This window comes from Bombina bombina, chromosome 2 (assembly GCF_027579735.1).
Source record: "Bombina bombina isolate aBomBom1 chromosome 2, aBomBom1.pri, whole genome shotgun sequence".
In the NCBI taxonomy this organism is placed as follows: Eukaryota; Metazoa; Chordata; class Amphibia; order Anura; family Bombinatoridae; genus Bombina; species Bombina bombina.
Window position 1 is genome coordinate 889,191,140 of NC_069500.1, and position 24,449 is coordinate 889,215,588.

The following is a 24,449-nucleotide window of genomic DNA, read 5'->3' on the forward strand; positions in this document are numbered from 1 at the left end:
CTCCCTGTATATATATATATATATTATATATAGATATATATATATATATATATATTGTTATACAGCACAACCACTGTCTGATTTGCTAAGCAGCACAACTATTGTCTGATTTGTTATCCAGCACAACCACTGTCTGACTTGCTATGCAGCAGAACCATTGTCTGACTTGCTATGCAGCATAACCACTGTCTGACTTGCTATGCAGCAAAACCACTGTCTGACTTGCTATGCAGCAAAACCACTGTCTGATTTGCTATCCGGCACAATCACTGTTTGATTTGCTATTCAGCACAACCACTGTCTGATTTGCTCTGCAGCACAACCACTGTCTGATTGGCTATGCTGCACTACCACTGTCTGATTGGCTATGCTGCACAACCATTGTCTGATTTGCTATGCTACCACTGTTTGATTTGAATTTAGCCACCAATCAGCAAGCGCTACCCAGTTGCTGAACCAAAAATGGGCCAACTCCTAAGCTTACATTCCTGCTTTTTAAATACAGATACCAAGAGAACGAAGAAAAATTGATAATAGGAGTTAATTCGAAAGTTGCTTAAAATGTCATGCTCTATCTGAATCATGATAGAAAGAATTTGTGTTTCATATCCCTTTAACTAGCAATGGGATGGTATGTAATCGGGGGGGGGGGGGGGGGCGGCAAAATGTATCCTCGCCTGTCTGGCCAAAAATCCTAGCACCGGCCCTGAATGTTGGTGTTAGGAAAAAAAAACGACACTGAAAAGTGCCTTTACATTGCAGTCTATGTGAACTGTGTGTTCCCTGTAAATATACAGTATATGTATATGCTTATATACATACAGTATATATTTATGTGTTAACATGTGTATATACACATATTAACACATAAATATATATGTATATAAGCATATACATATATATTTATTTATTTCATGTAATTAGCAAGAGTCCATGAGCTAGTGACGTATGGGATATACATTCCTACCAGGAGGGGCAAAGTTTCCCAAACCTCAAAATGCCTATAAATACACCCCTCACCACACCCACAATTCAGTTTTACAAACTTTGCCTCCGATGGAGGTGGTGAAGTAAGTTTGTGCTAGATTCTACGTTGATATGCGCTCCGCAGCAAGTTGGAGCCCGGTTTTCCTCTCAGCGTGCAGTGAATGTCAGAGGGATGTGAGAAGAGTATTGCCTATTTGAATGCAGTGATCTCCTTCTACGGGGTCTATTTCATAGGTTCTCTGTTATCGGTCGTAGAGATTCATCTCTTACCTCCCTTTTCAGATCGACGATATACTCTTATATATACCATTACCTCTGCTGATTCTCGTTTCAGTACTGGTTTGGCTATCTGCTATATGTAGATGAGTGTCCTGGGGTAAGTAAGTCTTATTTTCTGTGACACTCCAAGCTATGGTTGGGCACTTTGTTTATAAAGTTCTAAATATATGTATTCAAACATTTATTTGCCTTGACTCAGAATGTTCAACTTTCCTTATTTTCAGACAGTCAGTTTCATATTTGGGATAATGCATTTTTTCATTTATTCATTTTTTCTTACCTTCAAAAATTTGACTCTTCCCGGTGGGCTATTAGGCTCGCGGGGGCTGAAAATGCCTCATTTTATTACGTCATTTTTGGCGCGGACTTTTTTGGCGCAAAATTCTATTTCCGTTTCCGGCGTCATACGTGTCGCCGGAAGTTACGTCATTTTTTGACGTTATTTCGCGCCAAAAATGTCGGTGTTCCGGATATGGCGTCATTTTGGCGCCAAAAGCATTTAGGCGCCAAATAATATGGGCGTCGCTTTAGTCTCCTCAATTATTTAAGTCTCATTTTTTATTGCTTCTGGTTGCTAGAGGCTTGTTCTTGGCATTTTTTCCCATTCCTGAAACTGTCATTTAAGGAATTTGATCAATTTTGCTTTATATATATGTTGTTTTTTCTCTTACATATTGCAAGATGTCTCACGTTGCATCTGAGTCAGAAGATACTACAGGAAAATCGCTGTCAAGTGCTGAATCTACCAAAGCTAAGTGCATCTGCTGTAAACTTTTGGTAGCCATTTCTCCAGCTGTTGTTTGTATTGATTGTCATGACAAACTTGTTAAAGCAGATAATATTTCCTTTAGTAAAGTACCATTGCCTGTTGCAGTTCCTTCAACATCTAAGGTGCAGAATGTTCCTGATAATATAAGAGATTTTGTTTCTGAATCCATAAAGAAGGCTATGTCTGTTATTTCTCCTTCTAGTAAACGTAAAAAATCTTTTAAAACTTCTCTCCCTACAGATGAATTTTTAAATGAACATCATCATTCTGATTCTGATGACTCCTCTGGTTCAGAGGATTCTGTCTCAGAGGTTGATGCTGATAAATCTTCATATTTATTTAAAATGGAATTTATTCGTTCTTTACTTAAAGAAGTACTAATTGCTTTAGAAATAGAGGATTCTGGTCCTCTTGATACTAATTCTAAATGTTTGGATAAGGTATTTAAAGCTCCTGTGGTTATTCCAGAAGTTTTTCCTGTTCCTAATGCTATTTCTGCAGTAATTTCAAAAGAATGGGATAAATTGGGTAATTCATTTACTCCTTCTAAACGTTTTAAGCATTTATATCCTGTGCCGTCTGACAGATTAGAATTTTGGGACAAGATCCCTAAAGTTGATGGGGCTATTTCTACCCTTGCTAAACGTACTACTATTCCTACGTCAGATGGTACTTCGTTTAAGGATCCTCTAGATAGGAAAATTGAATCCTTTCTAAGAAAAGCTTATCTGTGTTCAGGTAATCTTCTTAGACCTGCTATATCTTTGGCTGATGTTGCTGCAGCTTCAACTTTTTGGTTGGAAACTTTAGCGCAACAAGTAACACATCGTGATTCTCATGATATTATTCTTCTTCTTCAGCATGCTAATAATTTTATCTGTGATGCCATTTTTGATATTATCAGAGTTGATGTCAGGTTTATGTCTCTAGCTATTTTAGCTAGGAGAGCTTTATGGCTTAAAACTTGGAATGCTGATATGGCTTCTAAATCAACTTTACTTTCCATTTCTTTCCAGGGTAACAAATTATTTGGTTCTCAGTTGGATTCCATTATTTCAACTGTTACTGGTGGGAAAGGAACTTTTTTACCACAGGATAAAAAATCTAAAGGTAAAAACAGGGCTAATAATCGTTTTCGTTCCTTTCGTTTCAACAAAGAACAAAAGCCTGATCCTTCATCCTCAGGAGCAGTTTCAGTTTGGAAACCATCTCCAGTCTGGAATAAATCCAAGCCAGCTAGAAAGGCAAAGCCTGCTTCTAAGTCCACATGAAGGTGCGACCCTCATTCCAGCTCAGCTGGTAGGGGGCAGGTTACGTTTTTTCAAGGAAATTTGGATCAATTCTGTTCACAATCTTTGGATTCAGAGCATTGTTTCAGAAGGGTACAGAATTGGTTTCAAGATGAGACCTCCTGCAAAGAGATTTTTTCTTTCCCGTGTCCCAGTAAATCCAGTAAAAACTCAAGCATTTCTGAAATGTGTTTCAGATCTAGAGTTGACTGGAGTAATTATGCCAGTTCCAGTTCCGGAACAGGGGATGGGGTTTTATTCAAATCTCTTCATTGTACCAAAGAAGGAGAATTCCTTCAGACCAGTTCTGGATCTAAAAATATTGAATCGTTATGTAAGGATACCAACGTTCAAGATGGTAACTGTAAGGACTATCTTGCCTTTTGTTCAGCAAGGGAATTATATGTCCACAATAGATTTACAGGATGCATATCTGCATATTCCGATTCATCCAGATCATTATCAGTTCCTGAGATTCTCTTTTCTGGACAAGCATTACCAGTTTGTGGCTCTGCCGTTTGGCCTAGCTACAGCTCCAAGAATTTTTACAAAGGTTCTCGGTGCCCTTCTGTCTGTAATCAGAGAACAGGGTATTGTGGTATTTCCTTATTTGGACGATATCTTGGTACTTGCTCAGTCTTTACATTTAGCAGAATCTCATACGAATCGACTTGTGTTGTTTCTTCAAGATCATGGTTGGAGGATCAATTTACCAAAAAGTTCTTTGATTCCTCAGACAAGGGTAACCTTTCTGGGTTTCCAGATAGATTCAGTGTCCATGACTCTGTCTTTAACAGACAAGAGACGTCTAAAATTGATTGCAGCTTGTCGAAACCTTCAGTCACAATCATTCCCTTCGGTAGCCTTATGCATGGAAATTCTAGGTCTTATGACTGCTGCATCGGACGCGATCCCCTTTGCTCGTTTTCACATGCGACCTCTTCAGCTCTGTATGCTGAAGCAATGGTGCAAGGATTACACAAAGATATCTCAAACAATATCTTTAAAACCGATTGTTCGACACTCTCTAACATGGTGGACAGATCACCATCGTTTAATTCAGGGGGCTTCTTTTGTGCTTCCAACCTGGACTGTAATTTCAACAGATGCAAGTCTCACAGGTTGGGGAGCTGTGTGGGGATCTCTGACGGCACAAGGAGTTTGGGAATCTCAGGAGGTGAGATTACCGATCAATATTTTGGAACTCCGTGCAATTTTCAGAGCTCTTCAGTTTTGGCCTCTTCTGAAGAGAGAATCGTTCATTTGTTTTCAGACGGACAATGTCACAACTGTGGCATACATCAATCATCAAGGAGGGACTCACAGTCCTCTGGCTATGAAAGAAGTATCTCGAATTTTGGTTTGGGCGGAATCCAGCTCCTGTCTAATCTCTGCGGTTCATATCCCAGGTATAGACAATTGGGAAGCGGATTATCTCAGTCGCCAAACGTTGCATCCGGGCGAATGGTCTCTTCACCCAGAGGTATTTCTTCAGATTGTTCAAATGTGGGAACTTCCAGAAATAGATCTGATGGCGTCCCATCTAAACAAGAAACTTCCCAGGTATCTGTCCAGATCCCGGGATCCTCAGGCGGAGGCAGTGGATGCATTATCACTTCCTTGGAAGTATCATCCTGCCTATATCTTTCCGCCTCTAGTTCTTCTTCCAAGAGTAATCTCCAAGATTCTGAAGGAATGCTCGTTTGTTCTGCTGGTAGCTCCGGCATGGCCTCACAGGTTTTGGTATGCGGATCTTGTCCGGATGGCCTCTTGCCAACCGTGGACTCTTCCGTTAAGACCAGACCTTCTGTCGCAAGGTCCTTTTTTCCATCAGGATCTGAAATCCTTAAATTTAAAGGTATGGAGATTGAACGCTTGATTCTTGGTCAAAGAGGTTTCTCTGACTCTGTGATTAATACTATGTTACAGGCTCGTAAATCTGTATCTCGAGAGATATATTATAGAGTCTGGAAGACTTATATTTCTTGGTGTCTTTCTCATCATTTTTCTTGGCATTCTTTTAGAATACCGAGAATTTTACAGTTTCTTCAGGATGGTCTAGATAAGGGTTTGTCCGCAAGTTCTTTGAAAGGACAAATCTCTGCTCTTTCTGTTCTTTTTCACAGAAAGATTGCTATTCTTCCTGATATTCATTGTTTTGTACAAGCTTTGGTTCGTATAAAACCTGTCATTAAGTCAATTTCTCCTCCTTGGAGTTTGAATTTGGTTCTGGGAGCTCTTCAAGCTCCTCCGTTTGAACCTATGCATTCATTGGACATTAAATTACTTTCTTGGAAAGTTTTGTTCCTTTTGGCCATCTCTTCTGCCAGAAGAGTTTCTGAATTATCTGCTCTTTCTTGTGAGTCTCCTTTTCTGATTTTTCATCAGGATAAGGCAGTGTTGCGAACTTCTTTTAAATTTTTACCTAAAGTTGTGAATTCCAACAACATTAGTAGAGAAATTGTGGTTCCTTCATTATGTCCTAATCCTAAGAATTCTAAGGAGAAATCGTTGCATTCTTTGGATGTTGTTAGAGCTTTGAAATATTATGTTGAAGCTACGAAATCTTTCCGTAAGACTTCTAGTCTATTTGTTATCTTTTCCGGTTCTAGAAAAGGCCAGAAAGCTTCTGCCATTTCTTTGGCATCTTGGTTGAAATCTTTAATTCATCTTGCCTATGTTGAGTCGGGTAAATCTCCGCCTCAGAGAATTACAGCTCATTCTACTAGGTCAGTTTCTACTTCCTGGGCGTTTAGGAATGAAGCTTCGGTTGACCAGATTTGCAAAGCAGCAACTTGGTCCTCTTTGCATACTTTTACTAAATTCTACCATTTTGATGTATTTTCTTCTTCTGAAGCAGTTTTTGGTAGAAAAGTACTTCAGGCAGCGGTTTCAGTTTGAATCTTCTGCTTATGTTTTTCGTTAAACTTTATTTTGGGTGTGGATTATTTTCAGCAGGAATTGGCTGTCTTTATTTTATCCCTCCCTCTCTAGTGACTCTTGTGTGGAAAGATCCACATCTTGGGTAGTCATTATCCCATACGTCACTAGCTCATGGACTCTTGCTAATTACATGAAAGAAAACATAATTTATGTAAGAACTTACCTGATAAATTCATTTCTTTCATATTAGCAAGAGTCCATGAGGCCCGCCCTTTTTTTGTGGTGGTTATGATTTTGTATAAAGCACAATTATTCCAATTCCTTATTTTATATGCTTTCGCACTTTTTTATCACCCCACTTCTTGGCTATTCGTTAAACTGAATTGTGGGTGTGGTGAGGGGTGTATTTATAGGCATTTTGAGGTTTGGGAAACTTTGCCCCTCCTGGTAGGAATGTATATCCCATACGTCACTAGCTCATGGACTCTTGCTAATATGAAAGAAATGAATTTATCAGGTAAGTTCTTACATAAATTATGTTATTTGCTGCCACTTACCCCCTTCGCTGTGCTTAGCTTTGTACAGTCTCTGACAAGAATGAGACTCCCATTGGAGCCTATGGAAGCGTGCTCTCGTGAGCGCAATGTTTCCCAGCAATGCAAACGCAAGTTTGCATTCACTTTGCTGTCAACTTGTAATACCAGCGCACATTAGCAAGCGTTGGTATTACTCAGTGGAGCGCAAATATCGCTTTCATGAAAGCGATATTTAGCGCTCCATTTGTAATCTGGCCCAGAATTGGGTTACAAGCCAGGTGCCACCTGCAATACTATGAAATCTCAAAATCTTACTAAAACAACAGAATGTGCGTTGCATACCATTCCATTTCGAAAGAGCCATATGTGCTTTTTAAAGGGATATTAAACAGTAAATATATGCTAGATATAATGATGTATTCAAAGAAAAGATAAACCTTAGAATATGTAGATGTCGTTTTTACAAATATCTAAGGTTTAGTTTCTATAACGTACTTTAGTTTCTATAAAGTAATAGATGCTACCATGTTTGTAATCCTTTTTGGACAGTCTCTATTATTGCCTGTTTTACATCTGTTCCCAATTGTCTTCAGGTAACAGAAAACGGGCAACTTAAGTTCAAACATGGCGGCACCCATTACTTTATAGAAACTCAGTGGAATTTAGAAAACCAGCAATTTTCATTATTAAAGGAACAGTCAACACCAGAATTTTTGTTGTTTTAAAAGATAGATAATCCCTTAATTACCCATTCCCCAGTTTTGCATAACCAACACAGTTATAATAATAAACGTTTTACCTCTGTAATTACCTTGTATCAAAGCCTCTGCAGACTGCCCCCTTATTTCAGTTCTTATGACAGACTTGCATTTTAGCCAATCAGTGCTCACTCCTCAGTAAATTCATGTGCATGAGCTCAATATTATCTATATGAAACATACACATGAACTAACACCCTCTAGTGGTGAAAAAACTGTCAAAATGCATTTAGATTAGAGACGGCCTTCAAGGTCTAAAAATTAGCATATAAACCTCCTAGGTTTAGCTTTCAACTAAGAATACCAAAAGAACAAAGCAAAATTGGTGATAAAAGTAAAATGGAAAGTTGTTTAAAATTACATGCCCTATTTGAATCATGAGTTCAAGTTGTTTTTTGACTTGACTGTTCCTTTAAATTACAGGAAAAGAGAGCAATATAAATAATTAAAGTATACTGCAAAGTTTTTTAACTACACATAATTAAACATTTTCTATTACAATCTCATACATTTTAATAAGTATATTTATAATCTCATATATTAGGGTGCACATACCTACATTTCCCTGATCCAGCTGATCTTCAGGTGGGTCAGAAATAATCCTGAAATCAAGTCTAGATGGCATGCTGCAAATCTGCCTGCGTTTTTTTTGTAGTTGTTGCAACCAGTACATCATGGCATGATTGTTGATTGCCTGAGAAAAATGTAGGAAAGAAACAAATAAATAAAAAAAAAAAACTAGCAAACAATACAGAAGGAAACCAAATGTTATTTCTTAGAACCTCCTATTTTTATACTCAGTTCACCAATGAGAGCAGATCTGACTCTATATAAAAAAGAATCACTCATCTGAAGCATTCTTTGAATTTACAAGCAGTACACTTAATATAATGCATTTAAAGGGACAGTGTACACCTGCATGTAACTGCATGTAATAGACATTACTATAAAGGTAGAGTATGCACAGATACTGCTCTAAAAATCCAGTATACTTAGAAGCTCCCAGTGTAGCATTGTTGATAAGGTAGTTTGGGACACCAACTTAAGGGGGCTGGGAAAACAAAAAGAGCAGACACTCCCCACCTCCCCCCTTCCCTGCATATGAAAAGACAGATAACATAAACAGGAGCCAGCAGGAGTCTGTAAACGCGCGTATACATCTGACACTGGGGGGCTTGATTAGGAGTCTGAAAATCAGCACAATGCTATTTAAAAATAAGCAAAATTATACATTGTTACAAAAACACTACCAGATGAGCTATATAAATGGATAATCTACAAAACATTTATGAACAGAAAAATCTAGTCTCTTTAAGGTAAGAAATGTGTGTTTTCTTTGGCAGAGAATTCACTAATGATAGAGTACCACAACACTCCAAGGGAACTAAACCTTTTGTTGGAGAACAACTTCAATTACCTATAAGGTAATTAAAATATACAACATGGAAAATCAAAACAAAGGTTGGATCTCGTAAGCCTCCCCCCCCCCCCCCCCCATTGTTTTAGGTATCTTTTTTTAACTTGGATACCAATGCATTCTTTAGCAGCATTATATGTTTCTGTGTAATTAAAGGGACAGGAAATCCCCAAAAATTTCTTTCATGACTTGGATAGAACATACAATTTTAAACAACTTTCAAATTAACTTTTATTATCAAATATGCTTCATTTCCTTGTTATCCTTTGCTAAAGGAACAGCATTGCACTAATATCAGCTAGCTGAACACATCTAGTTAACCAATCACAAGAGACAAATGTATACAGGCACCAATCAGCAGCTAGCTCCCACAATGGATACCAAGAGAACAAAACACATTTGAAAATACAAATGATTTTAAAAGTGTCTTAAAATTACATGTTCTATCTCATTCTTGCAAGTTTAATTTTGACTTTCCAATCCCTTTAATGTGTACAAAGGATAATAGTTTTAACATATGTTTTGTCTACATTTACATAACATCCTACTCACTAGAAGACAATAAAAACATCAAGGCGCATATTTATCAAGCTTGATGCCCCTTGTTTCCGGCGAGCCTTCAGGCTCCCCGGAAACAGAAGTTATGAAGCAGCGGTCTAAAGACCACTGCTCCATAACTTGTCCGCCTGCTCTGAGGCCGCGGACAGAAATCAACTAGATCGAATACGATCGGGTTGATTGACACCCCCTGCTAGCGGCCAATTGGCCGTGAATCTGCAGGGGGCGGCATTGCACCAGCAGTTCACAAGGTCTGCTGGTGCAATGATAACTGCCGACCGCTCACACATTGATAAATATGCCCCCAAGCCTTTAGTGCTTTCTGGACCTATGTATTTAAATAGCAGTGCTTACTTTAAGTATGAAGGTAGCATTAAAGGGAGTTCAAGTTCTTGACACAATCCGGTTTTCAATGCATACTGTTAATATATAGTGTTTTGTGAGTGCTGGGTACTGTCAGACTTCTCTCTCTTTTTTGTACCTAACATTAAAGGGACACTGAACCCACTTTTTTATTTCATGATTCAGATAGAGCATGCAATTTTTCTAATTTACTCCTATTAACAATTTTTCTCCGTTCTCTTGCTATCTTTATTTGAAAAAGAAGGCATCTAATTTTTTTGTTCAGAACTCTGGAAAGCACTTTTTTATTAGTGGATGAATGTATCCACCAATCAGCAAGAACAACCCAGGTTGTTCACCAAAAATGGGCCGGCATCTAAATTTACATTCTTGCATTTCAAATAAAGATACCAAGAGAATGAAGAAAACTTGATAATAGGAGTAAATTAAAATGTCATGCTCTATCTGAATCGCGAAAGAAAAAATTTGGGTTCAGTGTCCCTTTAAGCATATATTATGTTCAAAATAAATTAAATTTTATTTTAATCTGTTGTAACATGGATAATTATAAAACCATGGGCGCGATCCGATATAGATCGTAGTTTGCGGCGCAAGCGAGGGAACCCGCGTCGCCCACAGTTTCAGCTCGCAACTCGAGCCATCCAATATGCGGCGCCGTCAGTTGCTAAAGTGGCGCAAGTCTCACAAACCAGCGATGTCCAGAAATCTGCGTAAGTACAGATTTTTGGAGTCGCCAGTGACTTGCGCCACGTTAGAAACTGCCGGCGCCTACAAAACCTGACTAAAGTCTAAATCACCCGCACTGTCTAACACGCCTCCTAAACATAGCCCGACACGTCTAACCCTCTATCCGCTATCCCCCCTCACTAGCCTAACTATAAAAACAAGTTATTAACCCCTAAACCGCCGCTCCCATACCCCGCCGCAACCTAATAAAGTTATTAACCCCTAAACCGCCGCTCCCGTACCCCGCCGCCAGCTATATTAAATCTATAACCCCCTAAAGTGAGCCCCTAACACCGCCGCCATCTATTTTAAAATTATTAACCCCTAATGTAAGCCCCTTACACCGCCGCCATCTATATTAAAATGATTAACCCCTAATTTAATCTACCTACCCCGCCGCCAGCTATGTTATCTATATTAACCCTAAGTATATTATAGTTAATATAGGTATTACATTATATATATTAACTATATTAACCCTAATTATATTAGGGTTAATATAGTTAATATAGTTACTATAGTATTTATATTAACTATATTAACTCTATCTAACCCTAACACCCCTAACTAAATTCTTATTAAATTAATCTAATTCATATTATAAACTAAAATATTCCTATTTAAATCTAAATACTTACCTATAAAATAAACCCTAAGATAGCTACAATATAATTAATAATTACATTGTAGCTATGTTAGGGTTAATATTTATTTTACAGGTAAATTGTTAATTATTTTAACTAGGTATAATAGCTATTAAATAGTTATTAACTATTTAATATCTACCTAGTTAAAATAATTTCCCAATTACCTGTAAAATAAATCCTAACCTAAGTTACAAATACACCTACACTATCAATAAATTAACTAAACTACAAATATCTATCTAAAAATACAATTAAATTAACTAAACTAAATTACAAAAAAAAAAAAAACACTAAATTACAAAAAATAAAAAAAAATTACAAGATTTTTAAGCTAATTACACCTATTCTAAGCCCCCTAATAAAATAATAAAGCCCCCCAAAATAAAAAAAATTCCCTGCCCTATTCTAAATTAAAAAAAGTTCAAAGCTCTTTACCTTACCAGCCCTTAAAAGGGCCTTTTGTGGGGCATGCCCCAAAGAATTCAGCTCTTTTGCATTTCAAGAAATATACAATACCCCCCCCCCCACATTACAACCCACCACCCACATACCCCTATTCTAAACCCACCCAAACCCCCCTTAAAAAAGCCTAACACTACCCCCCTGAAGATCTCCCTACCTTGTCTTCACCAGACCGGGCCGAACTCCTCATCCGATCCGGGCGATGTCTTCCTCCAAGCGGCAAAGAAGAAATCTTCATCCCGGCGACGTGTTCCTCCAAGCGGCAAAGAAGAATTCTTCATCCCGGCGACCTCTTCCTCCAAGCGGCAGCAAAGTCTTCTTCCTTCCGGCAGCATCTTCCATCAAGCGGCATCTTCAATCTTCTTTCTTCGCTCCGCCGCCGCGGAGCATCCATCCCGGCCGACAACTGAACGACGAATGAGGTATCTTTAAATGACGTCATCCAAGATGGCGTCCGCCGAATTCCGATTGGCTGATAGGATTCTATCAGCCAATCGGAATTAAGGTAGAAAAATCTGATTGGCTGATGGAATCAGCCAATCAGATTCAAGTTCAATCCGATTGGCTGATTGGTTCAGCCAATCGGATTGAACTTGAATCTGATTGGCTGATTCAATCAGCCAATCAGATTTTTCTACCTTAATTCCGATTGGCTGATAGAATCCTATCAGCCAATCGGAATTCGGCGGACGCCATCTTGGATTACGTCATTTAAAGATACCTCATTCGTCGTTCAGTCGTCGGCCGGGATGGATGCTCCGCGGCGGCGGAGCGAAGAAAGAAGATTGAAGATGCCGCTTGATGGAAGATGCTGCCGGAAGGAAGAAGACTTTGCTGCCGCTTGGAGGAAGACGTCGCCGGGATGAAGAATTCTTCTTTGCCGCTTGGAGGAACACGTTGCCGGGATGAAGATTTCTTCCTTGCCGCTTGGAGGAAGACATCGCCCGGATCGGATGAGGAGTTCGGCCCGGTGTGGTGAAGACAAGGTAGGGAGATCTTCAGGGGGGTAGTGTTAGGCTTTTTTAAGGGGGGTTTGGGTGGGTTTAGAATAGGGGTATGTGGGTGGTGGGTTGTAATGTGGGGGGGGGTATTGTATATTTCTTGAAATGCAAAAGAGCTGAATTCTTTGGGGCATGCCCCACAAAAGGCCCTTTTAAGGGCTGGTAAGGTAAAGAGCTTTGAACTTTTTTTAATTTAGAATAGGGCAGGGAATTTTTTTTATTTTGGGGGGCTTTATTATTTTATTAGGGGGCTTAGAATAGGTGTAATTAGCTTAAAAATCTTGTAATCTTTTTTTTATTTTTTGTAATTTAGTGTTTGTTTTTTTTGTAATTTAGTTTAGTTAATTTAATTGTATTTTTAGATAGATATTTGTAGTTTAGTTAATTTATTGATAGTGTAGGTGTATTTGTAACTTAGGTTAGGATTTATTTTACAGGTAATTGGGTAATTATTTTAACTAGGTAGATATTAAATAGTTAATAACTATTTAATAGCTATTATACCTAGTTAAAATAATTAACAATTTACCTGTAAAATAAATATAAACCCTAACATAGCTACAATGTAATTATTAATTATATTGTAGCTATCTTAGGGCTTATTTTATAGGTAAGTATTTAGATTTAAATAGGAATATTTTAGTTTATAATATGAATTAGATTAATTTAATAAGAATTTAGTTAGGGGTGTTAGGGTTAGATAGAGTTAATATAGTTAATATAAATACTATAGTAACTATATTAACTATATTAACCCTAATATAATTAGGGTTAATATAGTTAATATATATAATGTAATACCTATATTAACTATAATATACTTAGGGTTAATATAGATAACATAGCTGGCGGCGGGGTAGGTAGATTAAATTAGGGGTAATCCTTTTAATATAGATGGCGGCGGTGTAAGGGGCTTACATTAGGGGTTAATACTATTAATATAGCTGGCGGCGGTATAGGGGGATTAGATTAGGGGTTAATCATTTTTATATAGGTGGCGGCGGTGTAAAGGGTCAGATTAGGGGATAGATAAGGTAGATTACAGCGGTGTAAGGGGTTCACATTAGGGGATAGATAAGGTAGATGGCGGCGGTTTTAGGGGTTCACATTAGGCGATAGATAAGGTAGATGGCGGCGGTTTTAGGGGCTCACAGTAGGGGGTTAGTTTATGTAGATGGAGGCGGGGTACGGGAGCGGCGGTTTAGAGGTTAATAACTTTATTAGGGATTTCGGCGGGGGATCGTGGTTGACAGGTAGATAGACATTGCGCATGCGTTAGGTGTTAGGTTTATTTTCTAGCTAGTTTAGGGAGTTACGGGGCTCCAATAGTCAGCGTAAGGCTTCTTACAGCTGCTTTTTGTGGCGAGGTGAAAATGGAGTAAGATTTCTCCATTTTCGCCACGTAAGTCCTTACGCTGCATATTGGATACCAAACTGCGCTGGTTTGGTATACCTGCCTATGGCCCAAAAAACTACGGGCGACGGCAGAAATATACGGGCGTAACTTCTAGGTTACGCCGTATATAGGATACCAAACCAGCGTAAATATTGGCGTCGCCGGCTTTTGCGGGCGACGATTTTTATCGGATCGACCCCCATATTATTAGATACTAGCATATGGTATTAACAGCTCATGAATAAAACTTCATCATAAAACTTTGGAAGTTTTAAGTGCCTAATTGCACAGTATTATGATCCTAAAGAAGTAAAAAAGTAAGGCATGGCAATTCTTGTACTCTATATAGTCTAATAATTTACTATCCATGTCACATTAGCTTAACTTTTTATAAAATAACTTCATGGTCAACTATGTTAGAATCAAAGTGGATGACCCAACTGTCTAATACCCAATGTGAGTAAAATACTGCATCTATGTATTTCAATTTATATTTATTTGCATTTGATTTTAACATTGCAGCCCTGCAAATTTCTGAATTTGAGACATTGGTGCCGATTTATCAATGTCTGTCCGACATGATACGCTGCAGCGGATCATGTCCGACAGACATCGCTAAATGCCGACAGTATACGCTGTCGGCATTTAACATTGCACAAGCAGCTCTGGGGAACTGCTTGTGCAATGCAGCCCCCTGCAGATTTGCGGCCGTTAGTAGGGGGTGTCGATCAGCCTGATCGTATGGATCGGGCAAATTGATGTCTGCAGCCTCAGGGGCAGCGGACCAGTTAAGGAGCAGTGGTCTTAAGACCGCTGCTTCATAACTGCTGAAGGCTCGGGTGGAAACAGGGGCATCAGGGGCCATTCGGCCCCATTGGCTTCTACTTCCCCAAAAGACAAGACTGCCCCTTGTTAAATATACACTTAAGATTTATGGACTGGCATGGTTGTTGTTAATAATACATAACACAATCTTTCCATAGACTCCGTTAGAATGCAGTACAGTTCTGTTGCCATGTGTAACAACCAATATGTTTTCCTCCCATCTCACCTAAAGATGAAGTATTAAAAAAAAGTTCCTCTGAGAAAAACTTGAAATGTGGAGGATTGACAAAAGGCAAATGCCACCGTGGTAGAAGAGATCTTTGCTTCCACACCAGACTTACACGACTGAACTTCTGGGCCTTCAAGGCTATCTGTTAATGAGGAAGACATACAAATGGCTCCTGGTATATATGATCCTTCCTCAGAGGCAGTATCCAAGGGTTTCTTCTGTGAACATGTTTCACAGCTGAAGTTCTCCCGGGTCAATCAAACAGCCACAACTTTCACCTTGCTCTACTATATATTTCCCAGCACTTTGAGGATTAAGATGAAATGGAGGAACATATATGCCATCAGATAATTCCATATGTGGGCCGGCTCAGTAGCACCCAGTGACCTCTCAGAAGGTTTCTTTGAACATTAGGTCATGTAATACATAACACCACTGTATGCCCTTGAATAGGCTTTTCTGTCCATATCAAAACTTGAAGGGTTCACCTGGACTGGTCTTATATATCTATAATTCCAACCAAACATGTGAGTGTTGACATTGTAGCAGACTCACTCATTAAGTGCCTAGCATGGACAGTTACCACTCTGATGACTAAAAACCTCTCTTTCAGGAGACTGACTAAAAATTGAGTTTCTTACACAAAACGTTTGAATTCAACTCACGTGGTTTTTGTCTTTCATTTTCATGGTATTCCAATAAAATCCATTAGAAGTGCATCTGTTTGAATTAGTTAAGACACACAAATTATGATCTTTTTTACACTTGAATTTAGTAAACAATTTAAAACTATACAAAACAGCTTTTTCTCTGATTTTCATGGGAGATCTCTAAGAGGTTTGTGTACATCTACACAAATGCAAAATATGCTCGGTCAATACAAAAGTAAAACATGGCAGCTAACTGAATCAGCAAATTTTTATAGTTCAAACTTTTCATTTTACTTATCTTTAAAGGGACAGAAAGGTCAAAATTAAAATATGTATGGATGCATTAAAATTTTAAATAAAAGCACACTATAGTTCCATTAGCAAAAATGCTTCTAGTAAATGTTATTACTGATCTTCTATAGCATATGCACATATTTTGTGAGGGCCCGTGCACCAGTATTCAAAAACTAAACCTTCTCAGAGAGTCAGCAAAGGCTTGACATAAATTAAGTCTTCACAGGCACATTACATACCACCACCAGCTCTTTAAGCTTGAATACAGCTTATGGGGTCAATTTAACAAGTGCAGGGCAGACATGATTCGCTGTAGCGATTTATGTACGCCCAACATTACTATTTAATGTCGGCATATAACATTGCACAAGCATTTCTAAGGTGTCAATCATCCCCATCGTATCGGATCGAGATAATTTCAGTCTTATGACCGCTGCTTCTTAACTTCCGTTTCTGGCGAGCCTGAAACGATGGGCATAGAAAGCAGCATTCGCTGCTTTTTAAATCTACCCCTTAGTATGTATGCGGCTGAAAAACAGTAAACATTTTTACTAGAAGGATTATTGCTAATGAGAGTATATTCCAAAACAAATTTTATTTAAAATTGTAATGCATTCATGCACATTTCAATCTTGATCTTTTATTTCCCTTAACTTTTGATTAATCCAGGAAACAATTGTTTAGAATGCACAAATAAACCTTTAAGAACAGTCATTTGAAATAGGCAATTTTTACCCAAAATTCAATAAGATGAAATCAGATAAATCCAACAATGAAGCACAAACCGATATGAAAACTGAAAAGTAACTCCTGCTGAATTGGAATCATGTTGTTGAAATGGAAAGTAGTTGTAGAGTTTACATTGTCCAAAGCCACTTGAAAACCACACAATAAATGAATGAATTAGAAACTTGTATAGCGCTACACCGCAAACTAAATCATCTCAAGGCGCTTTTCAGCCAGAAGTGGCCTGAGCCTTCAGAAAAGGTGGGTCTTGAGCTTCTTCCTGAAGGTAGCGCATTCCATAGCCGGGGTCCTTGGACTGCGAATCTTCGTTCGCCTTTTGATTTGTAGAGGGTCTTTGGTATGTGGAGGAGGTTGTGGTTGGCTGACCGGAGGGGGCGACTTGGGGTGTAGTGCTTTATTTTGGAGCTTTTACTTGTGTACATTTGTAGATGAGGCAGAGGGTCTTGAATGTAATACGATCCTTCACGGGTAGACAATAGAGTGTCTTCAGGGTCGGGGTGATCAATTCCCAGGGTTCCAGTTACCAGTCTGGCAGCTGTGTTCTGGATGACTTGCAGTTGTGAGATTTGGTATTTAGGGAGTCCTATGTAGAGGGAGTTTGCGTAGTCAAGTCAGGAGTTGATGATTGTTCCAACTACAGCTGCGGTGTCTCCTTCAGCGATGAAGGGGATTAGTCGACGTAGTAGGCGAAGAAGGTGGTGAGATCCGCTGACTACTGATCCTATTTGTGAGACCATTGTCATGTCTGAGTCAAAGATGACTCGAAGGCTTTTGGCTTTGGCGCTGGGAGTGATGGTTTGTTTGAGGATGGTAGGTGGGTTGGATGTTATGCTGTGGTGTTTGTTTCGGTTTGCATGGAGGAAGAGGAGTTCTGTTTTGGATCCGTTGAGTTTGAGGGAGCTCTTAGTCATCCACTCGTCGATCAATGAGAGGCAGTTTTCCAGGGCGTGGAATTGGTCTTTCTTGTTGGTGATGCGCAGGTAGAGTTGAGTGTCATCGGTGTAGGAGTAATAGAGCAGGTTCTGGTTGCTGATGATTTTGAGGAGTGGGCAGAGGTAGATGTTGAAGAGCATGGGCAACAAGGGTGATCCTTGAGGAACTCTGCATGTAATTTTACATGCTTCTGAGGTGAAGGCGCCTAGTTTCACTTTCTGGTATCAGTTCTCTAGGAAGGATGCAAACCAGGGTAGGTCCAAGTCTGCGATTCCAGCTACTTCTGTGTCAAAGGCTGCGCTGAGGTCCAGTAGCACGAGGAAGCATGATTCTCCTACATCTGCTGCTTCGAGGACATCATTCCAGATCTTGAGGAGCTCCGTTTCAGTCCCGTGGCCAGGGCGGAAACCAGATTGTAATGGATCCAGGAGTTCATGGGTGTCCAGATGGGACTGTAGCTATTGTACTACTGCTTTCTCGATAATCTTGGAGAGGGTGTTGAGGTTTGTGGCAGGTCTGCGGTTGTTTGAGTTTTTGGGGTCAAGGTTGGGCTTCTTTAGGAGGGGTTTGATTATGCCTTGCTTGAGGGAGATTGGCACCATTCCTTCTTTGAATGACAGGTTTATGAGGGGTGTTATGGTGGGTGCCAGGATGTTGGTGCATTCTTACAGAAGTTTGTGGGAATATTGTCGTTTGGTGATGTGCTGTCTCGGAGGCTTCTGATTATGGTTTTAGTGGTGTCGATGGTGATTGGTACCAGGGTGAATCTCGGTGGTTGTGGAGAATTTGTGTGTTTTTTGTCTTGTTGTGGTGACCGGGCGGAGATGCTTGCTATGTTCTGTTGAATTTCTTCTCGAATGTTTGTGATTTTGTCAATGAAAAAGTCAGATAACTAATTGCAGAATTCTTGTGTTTCGTTTGTTGGTGACTCAAGACAGATGGGTTTCATAGTCTGTGTGACTAGTTTCAAGAGCTTTCGGGGGGCGGTTTATGGCTTTTGAGATGGTGTTTGAGAAGTGTTCTTTTTTGCTGTGAAGATGACTTTGTGGTATTTAGTAGTGAGTGATTTGTAGTTTTTGTGGTTGTCTATGGTTGGGTTCCTCCTCCAGGTTGCTTCCGCTCTACTGCGTTCTTGTTTCAGTGATGTAAGGGAGTCTTTGAACCAGCCAGAATTGTTTTTGTGGGTGGGTGCTCTGCGGATTGGAGCGATTGTGTCTGCTGTGTGTAGTAGTGCTGTGTTAAGAGAGTTGAGTGTGTCTTCAGTTGTGGGACTTGCGTTAGTGCCGCAATTTTTTGGACAGTGTGGTTTGAAGAGTTGTGAGTGTAGTTTCTTCTGTGATCTTGTCCAGTGTGTTGTTGTTGAGTGTGCTGGTTTTTGGCAAAAGATGTCTGTAGTTATTTTGAATTTGATAGTGTGGTGGTCAGTCCATGGCAGGGGCATGTTGTTCAGAGTGTTGATGTTGATGTTCTTTTTAAAGATGAGGTCAAGGATGTGGTCAGAAATGAGGGTGGGAGCACATATCAGTTGTTGCAGACCTAGTGCTTCCAGTTCGCTAATGCAAGTTGTGGTGATGGGGTCCTGGGAGGAGTTGGTCCAGAGGTTGAAGTCCCCGAGTAACAGGAGGTTTTTGGTTTTCAAGGTGTGTGTGGAGATGAATTCAGTGAAGGGTGTGAGGAAGTGTGTCTTTGGCCCTGGTGGTCTGTAACATAGTAGTATGTGGATGGTGTCTTGGGGTGTTGTTTGGAGTTTCAGTGTGTGTTTCTATGAATGGCAGTGTGCTCTGTAGGGTTGGTTTAGTGAGGATGAGATGTGATTTGTAGATCACTGCTAGGCTTCCTCCTCTTTGTCTGACTCTGTGCTCTGTCAGGATGGAGTATTTCTCAGGTACTAGTTCTGCTAGAATGGTGTTACAGTCAGGTGTTAGCCAGCTCTCCGTGATGAAGATACTGCCTGATTGTATTGAATGATGAAGTCGTGGATTTTGTGTTTGTGCTTGACTGCTGATCTGGTGTTTAGCAGGGCACATTATAGGTGTTGTGCTGGGGGTGGTGCAGTCCTGTTTTGAATAGGGGGTTGCAAGTTAGTGTTTAGAAGTTGTTCTTTTCGTAGTATTGTTTGGGTGGTGGTAGTTAGTGGTGAGGCGATGTTCCCCAGGCTGAGGAAGGTGTCAGATGAGTATTTGATGTTGTGCATGATGGATTGTGAGTTAGTGCATTGGATGCGAGTGATGCTGAGTTGAGTGGGCGCTGTGGAGTTGATAGGTGGGTCATGGGTGAGTGGATGTTGTGTGGGATAGAGGGTACTGTGTACTCGTGTTGTGCGTGGGTGTTATGTGTTGGAGTTGTATGTGCATGAGTGCTAGGGGTGAGGGTTGGTGAGTGGGATCTAGGGGTAAGTGCTTGTGAGTGCTATGGGTGGGTGTTGGTGAGTGGGTGCTAGGGATGAGTGCTAGTGGTTGCATGTTGGTGAGTAGATGCTAGGGGTGAGGTTGGTGAGTGAGTGCTAGGGGTGAGTGCTAGTGAGTGAGTGCTATGGGAGAGGGCTGATGAGTGAGTGCTATCGGTGAGGGCTGGTGAGTGTTGGTGAGGTATTATGGGTGAGGGCTGGTGACTGAGTGCTAGGGGTGAGTGCTATGGGTGAAGACTATTGAGTGCTAGTGTGTGCTGGTGAGTGAGTGTTATGGGAGAGGGCTGGTGAGTGAGTGCTATGGGTGAGGGCTGGTGCCCTCAACACACGTAGTCCAGTGCTCCACGCCGGATCGTGGTATTTCTAGCGTTTGTGTTGATTATAACTTGCCGAAATTTGAGCCATCTGTTTGGCCTCTGTGGTGCCTCCGGTTTCAAGTTAAAAGTTCTGTCTGACTTAGATGGGAGTGGATCGTCACTGACTGTTTTGCAGCCTTTTCTTTGATAGAGTGGGGACACCTGTATATCAGCATACAACACCCATACCTTACCTCAAATGACTGAGTTCTCATCTTGTGAGTAGGAACTACCTAGGGGGAGTGTGATTCACGTCTTTATTTGCCAAATTTGATTAAACTTTTCTACACTATGAGAAGCGTTTTTGTGCGCTTGTGTTTCTAGATTTTCTTTGGACAAGCAGCTGTTAATCTCTTAGTGAGAAGGGAACTTCAGTGAAATCATTAAAACTATCATTAAGGCTGTCTCCCCTAAATTTGGCATATATCCTACCTTGATAGTGAGAATTATAAGTGCGTAAGTAGTGAAAAAATAATAATAAACAAAGCCCTCGTATGGAGCCTTTTTTAAATCTAAAAGTTACCAGGACCTTCCTTAAACATCCTACGCCTTCCTCAGGTAATTTCCAATCGTGATTGAATGTGACACTGAAACTTGAAAAAAAACCGCCAATAAAAAAACATAGTGTCATATATATCAGTTCTGGTTTATAAAAACCATATCTTATACTTTGTGCACAACAGAGGGTCTTAACAGACCAAAAATCTAGTGTTTCCCTCATATTAAATAGTGTAAGAAAGTAAAATAATCAAGAAAAAAAACACAATCCAGGCCATTAATAGGCCGTGCTTTAACTAAGTGAGTTAGCATGTTAACCTCAGAATAATTACAGCAATCTCTGATTTCTCCCAACCCTTGATAGGGCATTTCATTACCCCTTAAATAGGTGATAGTAGAAATGAAGAAAAAAATCATAATTATTATCCAGGCCATGAAATTTGTTGTTCTGAATTTACCATTACACACTTATTGCAACCTTACACCACAATTTGTGGAAAAAATTCTGAAATATATACATTAGCTTCTTCGACATTATTTAACACAATTGACTTATCCTAGTTTGTAAGTTTGATCTTAGCTGGATACAATAATATTGCCTGAATACCAGCATTGATTAGTTTAGTTCAAATTGGTGCCATGTTACGCCTTTTTTGAGAGGTTTCTGAGGAATAGTCTTGGAATATCAGTATCTTATTCGTACTAAGCATTAAAGGAATTTTTTTCCTATAGCTCCTTAACATGTTGACCTTATCTTGAAAGCTTAAGTATTTTGCTATTACTGGGCTTGCTTTTATAATACCTTCCCTGGATTCTCTTAAGGGACCTATCCTATGAGCTCTTTCTATTTGCATAGGAGATAATTCCAGAATTTGGGGGAGGCGGACCGCCACAAATTGTAGTAAATCTTGGAATTCCAAAGTTTCTGGCACCCCAATAATCCTGAGATTATTTCTACGCGATCGGTCTTCAAGCTCATCTAGTCTAATTTGGGTCATTTTGTTTTGAGCTAGTTGGGATTCTAATACTTGTTCCATTTTGCAGTTAGTATCTTCTAACATAGAAATCCTATCCTCAGCTTCATTCAGTCTTTTGGTGAACTGTTTAACCTCTTCAGAAAGTAGTGAAAAGTCTTGTCTGACCTGGTCAAACTGGGGGAGCAGTAGCTCAGCTATTTGCTTAACAATGCTTTGTGAGTCCAAATTACTTGGAATTGTATTTACAATATCAGTAGGACCTTCGGCGCTACTATCATTTATATTTTTACTTCTCTTATCTTTTAACTTAGCTGGCATGGCCGGGATTTGCTTTTACTTGTAAGAACAAACTTTTCCATGTATAAGCATGAAGAAAATGCCAAGTACACAGAGGGAAAAAAGAATAAGAACAAAAACGATATAACGTAGTTCACAAAGGTTATCAGCACAATTGACCCAAACCCTTAACGAATATACAGTAGTGAAGCAGTATAACAATTTATACACCATACAATAGAATAGATATAAAAAGACAACATTTCAGTTGTTTCTTTCTAGGCAATGCAAACTTTGTTCTGTCCTAAATGCCCCTTTTAGAGATAATGTTTCTTCAAGCTTTACACTTATCTTCTAATGAGCCAAATTTAACTTTATAGGACAGTTCTTTGTGTGGATCTGTTTGTGTGTACAGTGTGAGCACCACCTAATGCTTAATAAAATGGGAGAAAATAGACCAGCTTCTTCTTTGACCTCCCTTTCCAGCGTCTCTATCTTGCACATCCAGACATGCAAAATGGCCAGGAAACAACTCTATACTTGGGTACAACTTCCAGAGATGTTTCCAATAATATTATCTCAGACAAAGAGTTCAGTTCAGTTAAACATGGCCCTTTAAATATTGATGCTTAAATCGCCAAAGGTGCTTAGTTGCCGCAGAGGGGGACAGACTCCTTCCCTCTGCCGTTCCTTCCAGCACCACACTCACACACTCTCACTTAACCAATAATATGGATCAAACAGGAAGTCTCTTTATATTCAAGGAAGACTTCAGTGAGAAGTGTCAAAACAGGGGGCTCAAACTTGATAGATAAGACCTTTTAGGTGCTGATACTCAAGTTATAGATGCTGCTTGTTACCAACACAGATGCACATACTTTTTCTCTCCCTTCCTTCTCTAAGCATGATAATCACTCACAGACAGTGAAGAAAAACATAGGGAAAAAGCAGCAGCCTTGCCTTTAGGCAGTGTTTTTAGAGAGTGTTTATCCAGCCAGGAGGTTAACTTTTGATTATACAGTGCCCTTTAAATGATAGGTACTTAAATTATATCCTGCATTTAATCAGGTTTCAGTACGGTGTACCGGGCTCTCTCATATTAACACGTGCAAAAACATATAATGTCATTATCCTCAGTAACCTGCACAGATTCCCATATAATAAATCAGTCAGCTGGCAGTAACAGGGACAGCCTTACCAGTGTTGGAGCCAAACGATTTAGCTCTGGGCTGTTCTGGATTTATTGTTTCCCAAGACAGGGCCCGTAGATGACTCCGTTTTGTGAAATAGTGACAGGAGGGAGGCTTGTAACATAAACCCCAGAACCGGCTGAGGTTTGGCAAGATGTCGAGCATCAGTGGTTTCTCTTAACCTCCGTTGGTTACCGTCGGTTACCGGACTTTTCCCCCTGCTTGCAGGAAGTCCCCAGGTAGAAACTGCAGGTTTTGCAATAGGTCCAGACCACGGACCAGGACCGTGTCTTTAGGGATCCGGACACTACCAGCCGCGTAGTGTGGCTGTGCGATTCTCCCCTTCGAGAGGAGTCCTCGGGCACTTCCCAAACCAGGTGGGACTAAGAGGGTGCAGTATTTTCGGCGGCGCTGGAACTTCATGCAACTCTGAGCACTCACGCTACTCGCTCACGTGGCGTGTAGCTCCGCCTTTTCCGGATCCCGGGATTGACCACTACTCTATACTCATCTTACTTGACTTCTCAGCTGCCTTCGACACAGTTGACCACTCCCTCCTCCTACAGACCCTTAGCTCTTTTGGCCTCTGTGACACTGCACTTTTCTGGATTCACTCCTATCTTTTTCACAGGTCTTTTTCTGTGTCATTTGCCGGAGACTCCTCCTCTCCTATGCCTCTGTCTGTTGGAGTACCTCAAGGATCTGTTCTGGGTCCTCTACTCTTCTCCATCTATACTTCTTTGCTGGGTAAACTTATTAACAGTTATGGCTTCAAATATCATCTCTATGCTGATGACACCCAGATCTACCTCTCCACCCCTGCTCTCTCTCCCTCTGTCCTTTCTCATGTCAGCGACTGCTTATCTGGTATTTCTTCCTGGATGGCCTCTTACCACCTAAAGATTAACATGTCCAAGACTGACCTCCATCTTAACCCCACCTCAAGCTCTACGCCGACTTCTGACTTCTCTATCCCTGTTGACGGCATCACCATTT

At 40.1% G+C, this 24,449-nt stretch overlaps 1 protein-coding gene across 1 annotated transcript in view; it reads right to left on the reverse strand.

The window, feature by feature from the left end:
* TBC1D2 (TBC1 domain family member 2) overlaps positions 1-24,449 on the reverse strand; it is a 236,611-nt gene that overhangs the window by 160,130 nt on the left and 52,032 nt on the right. The window contains exon 3 of the mRNA XM_053703232.1: positions 8,057-8,195. Within this exon, the coding sequence (XP_053559207.1) occupies positions 8,057-8,195 (139 nt within the window). The remainder of the gene's footprint in view (positions 1-8,056; positions 8,196-24,449) is intronic.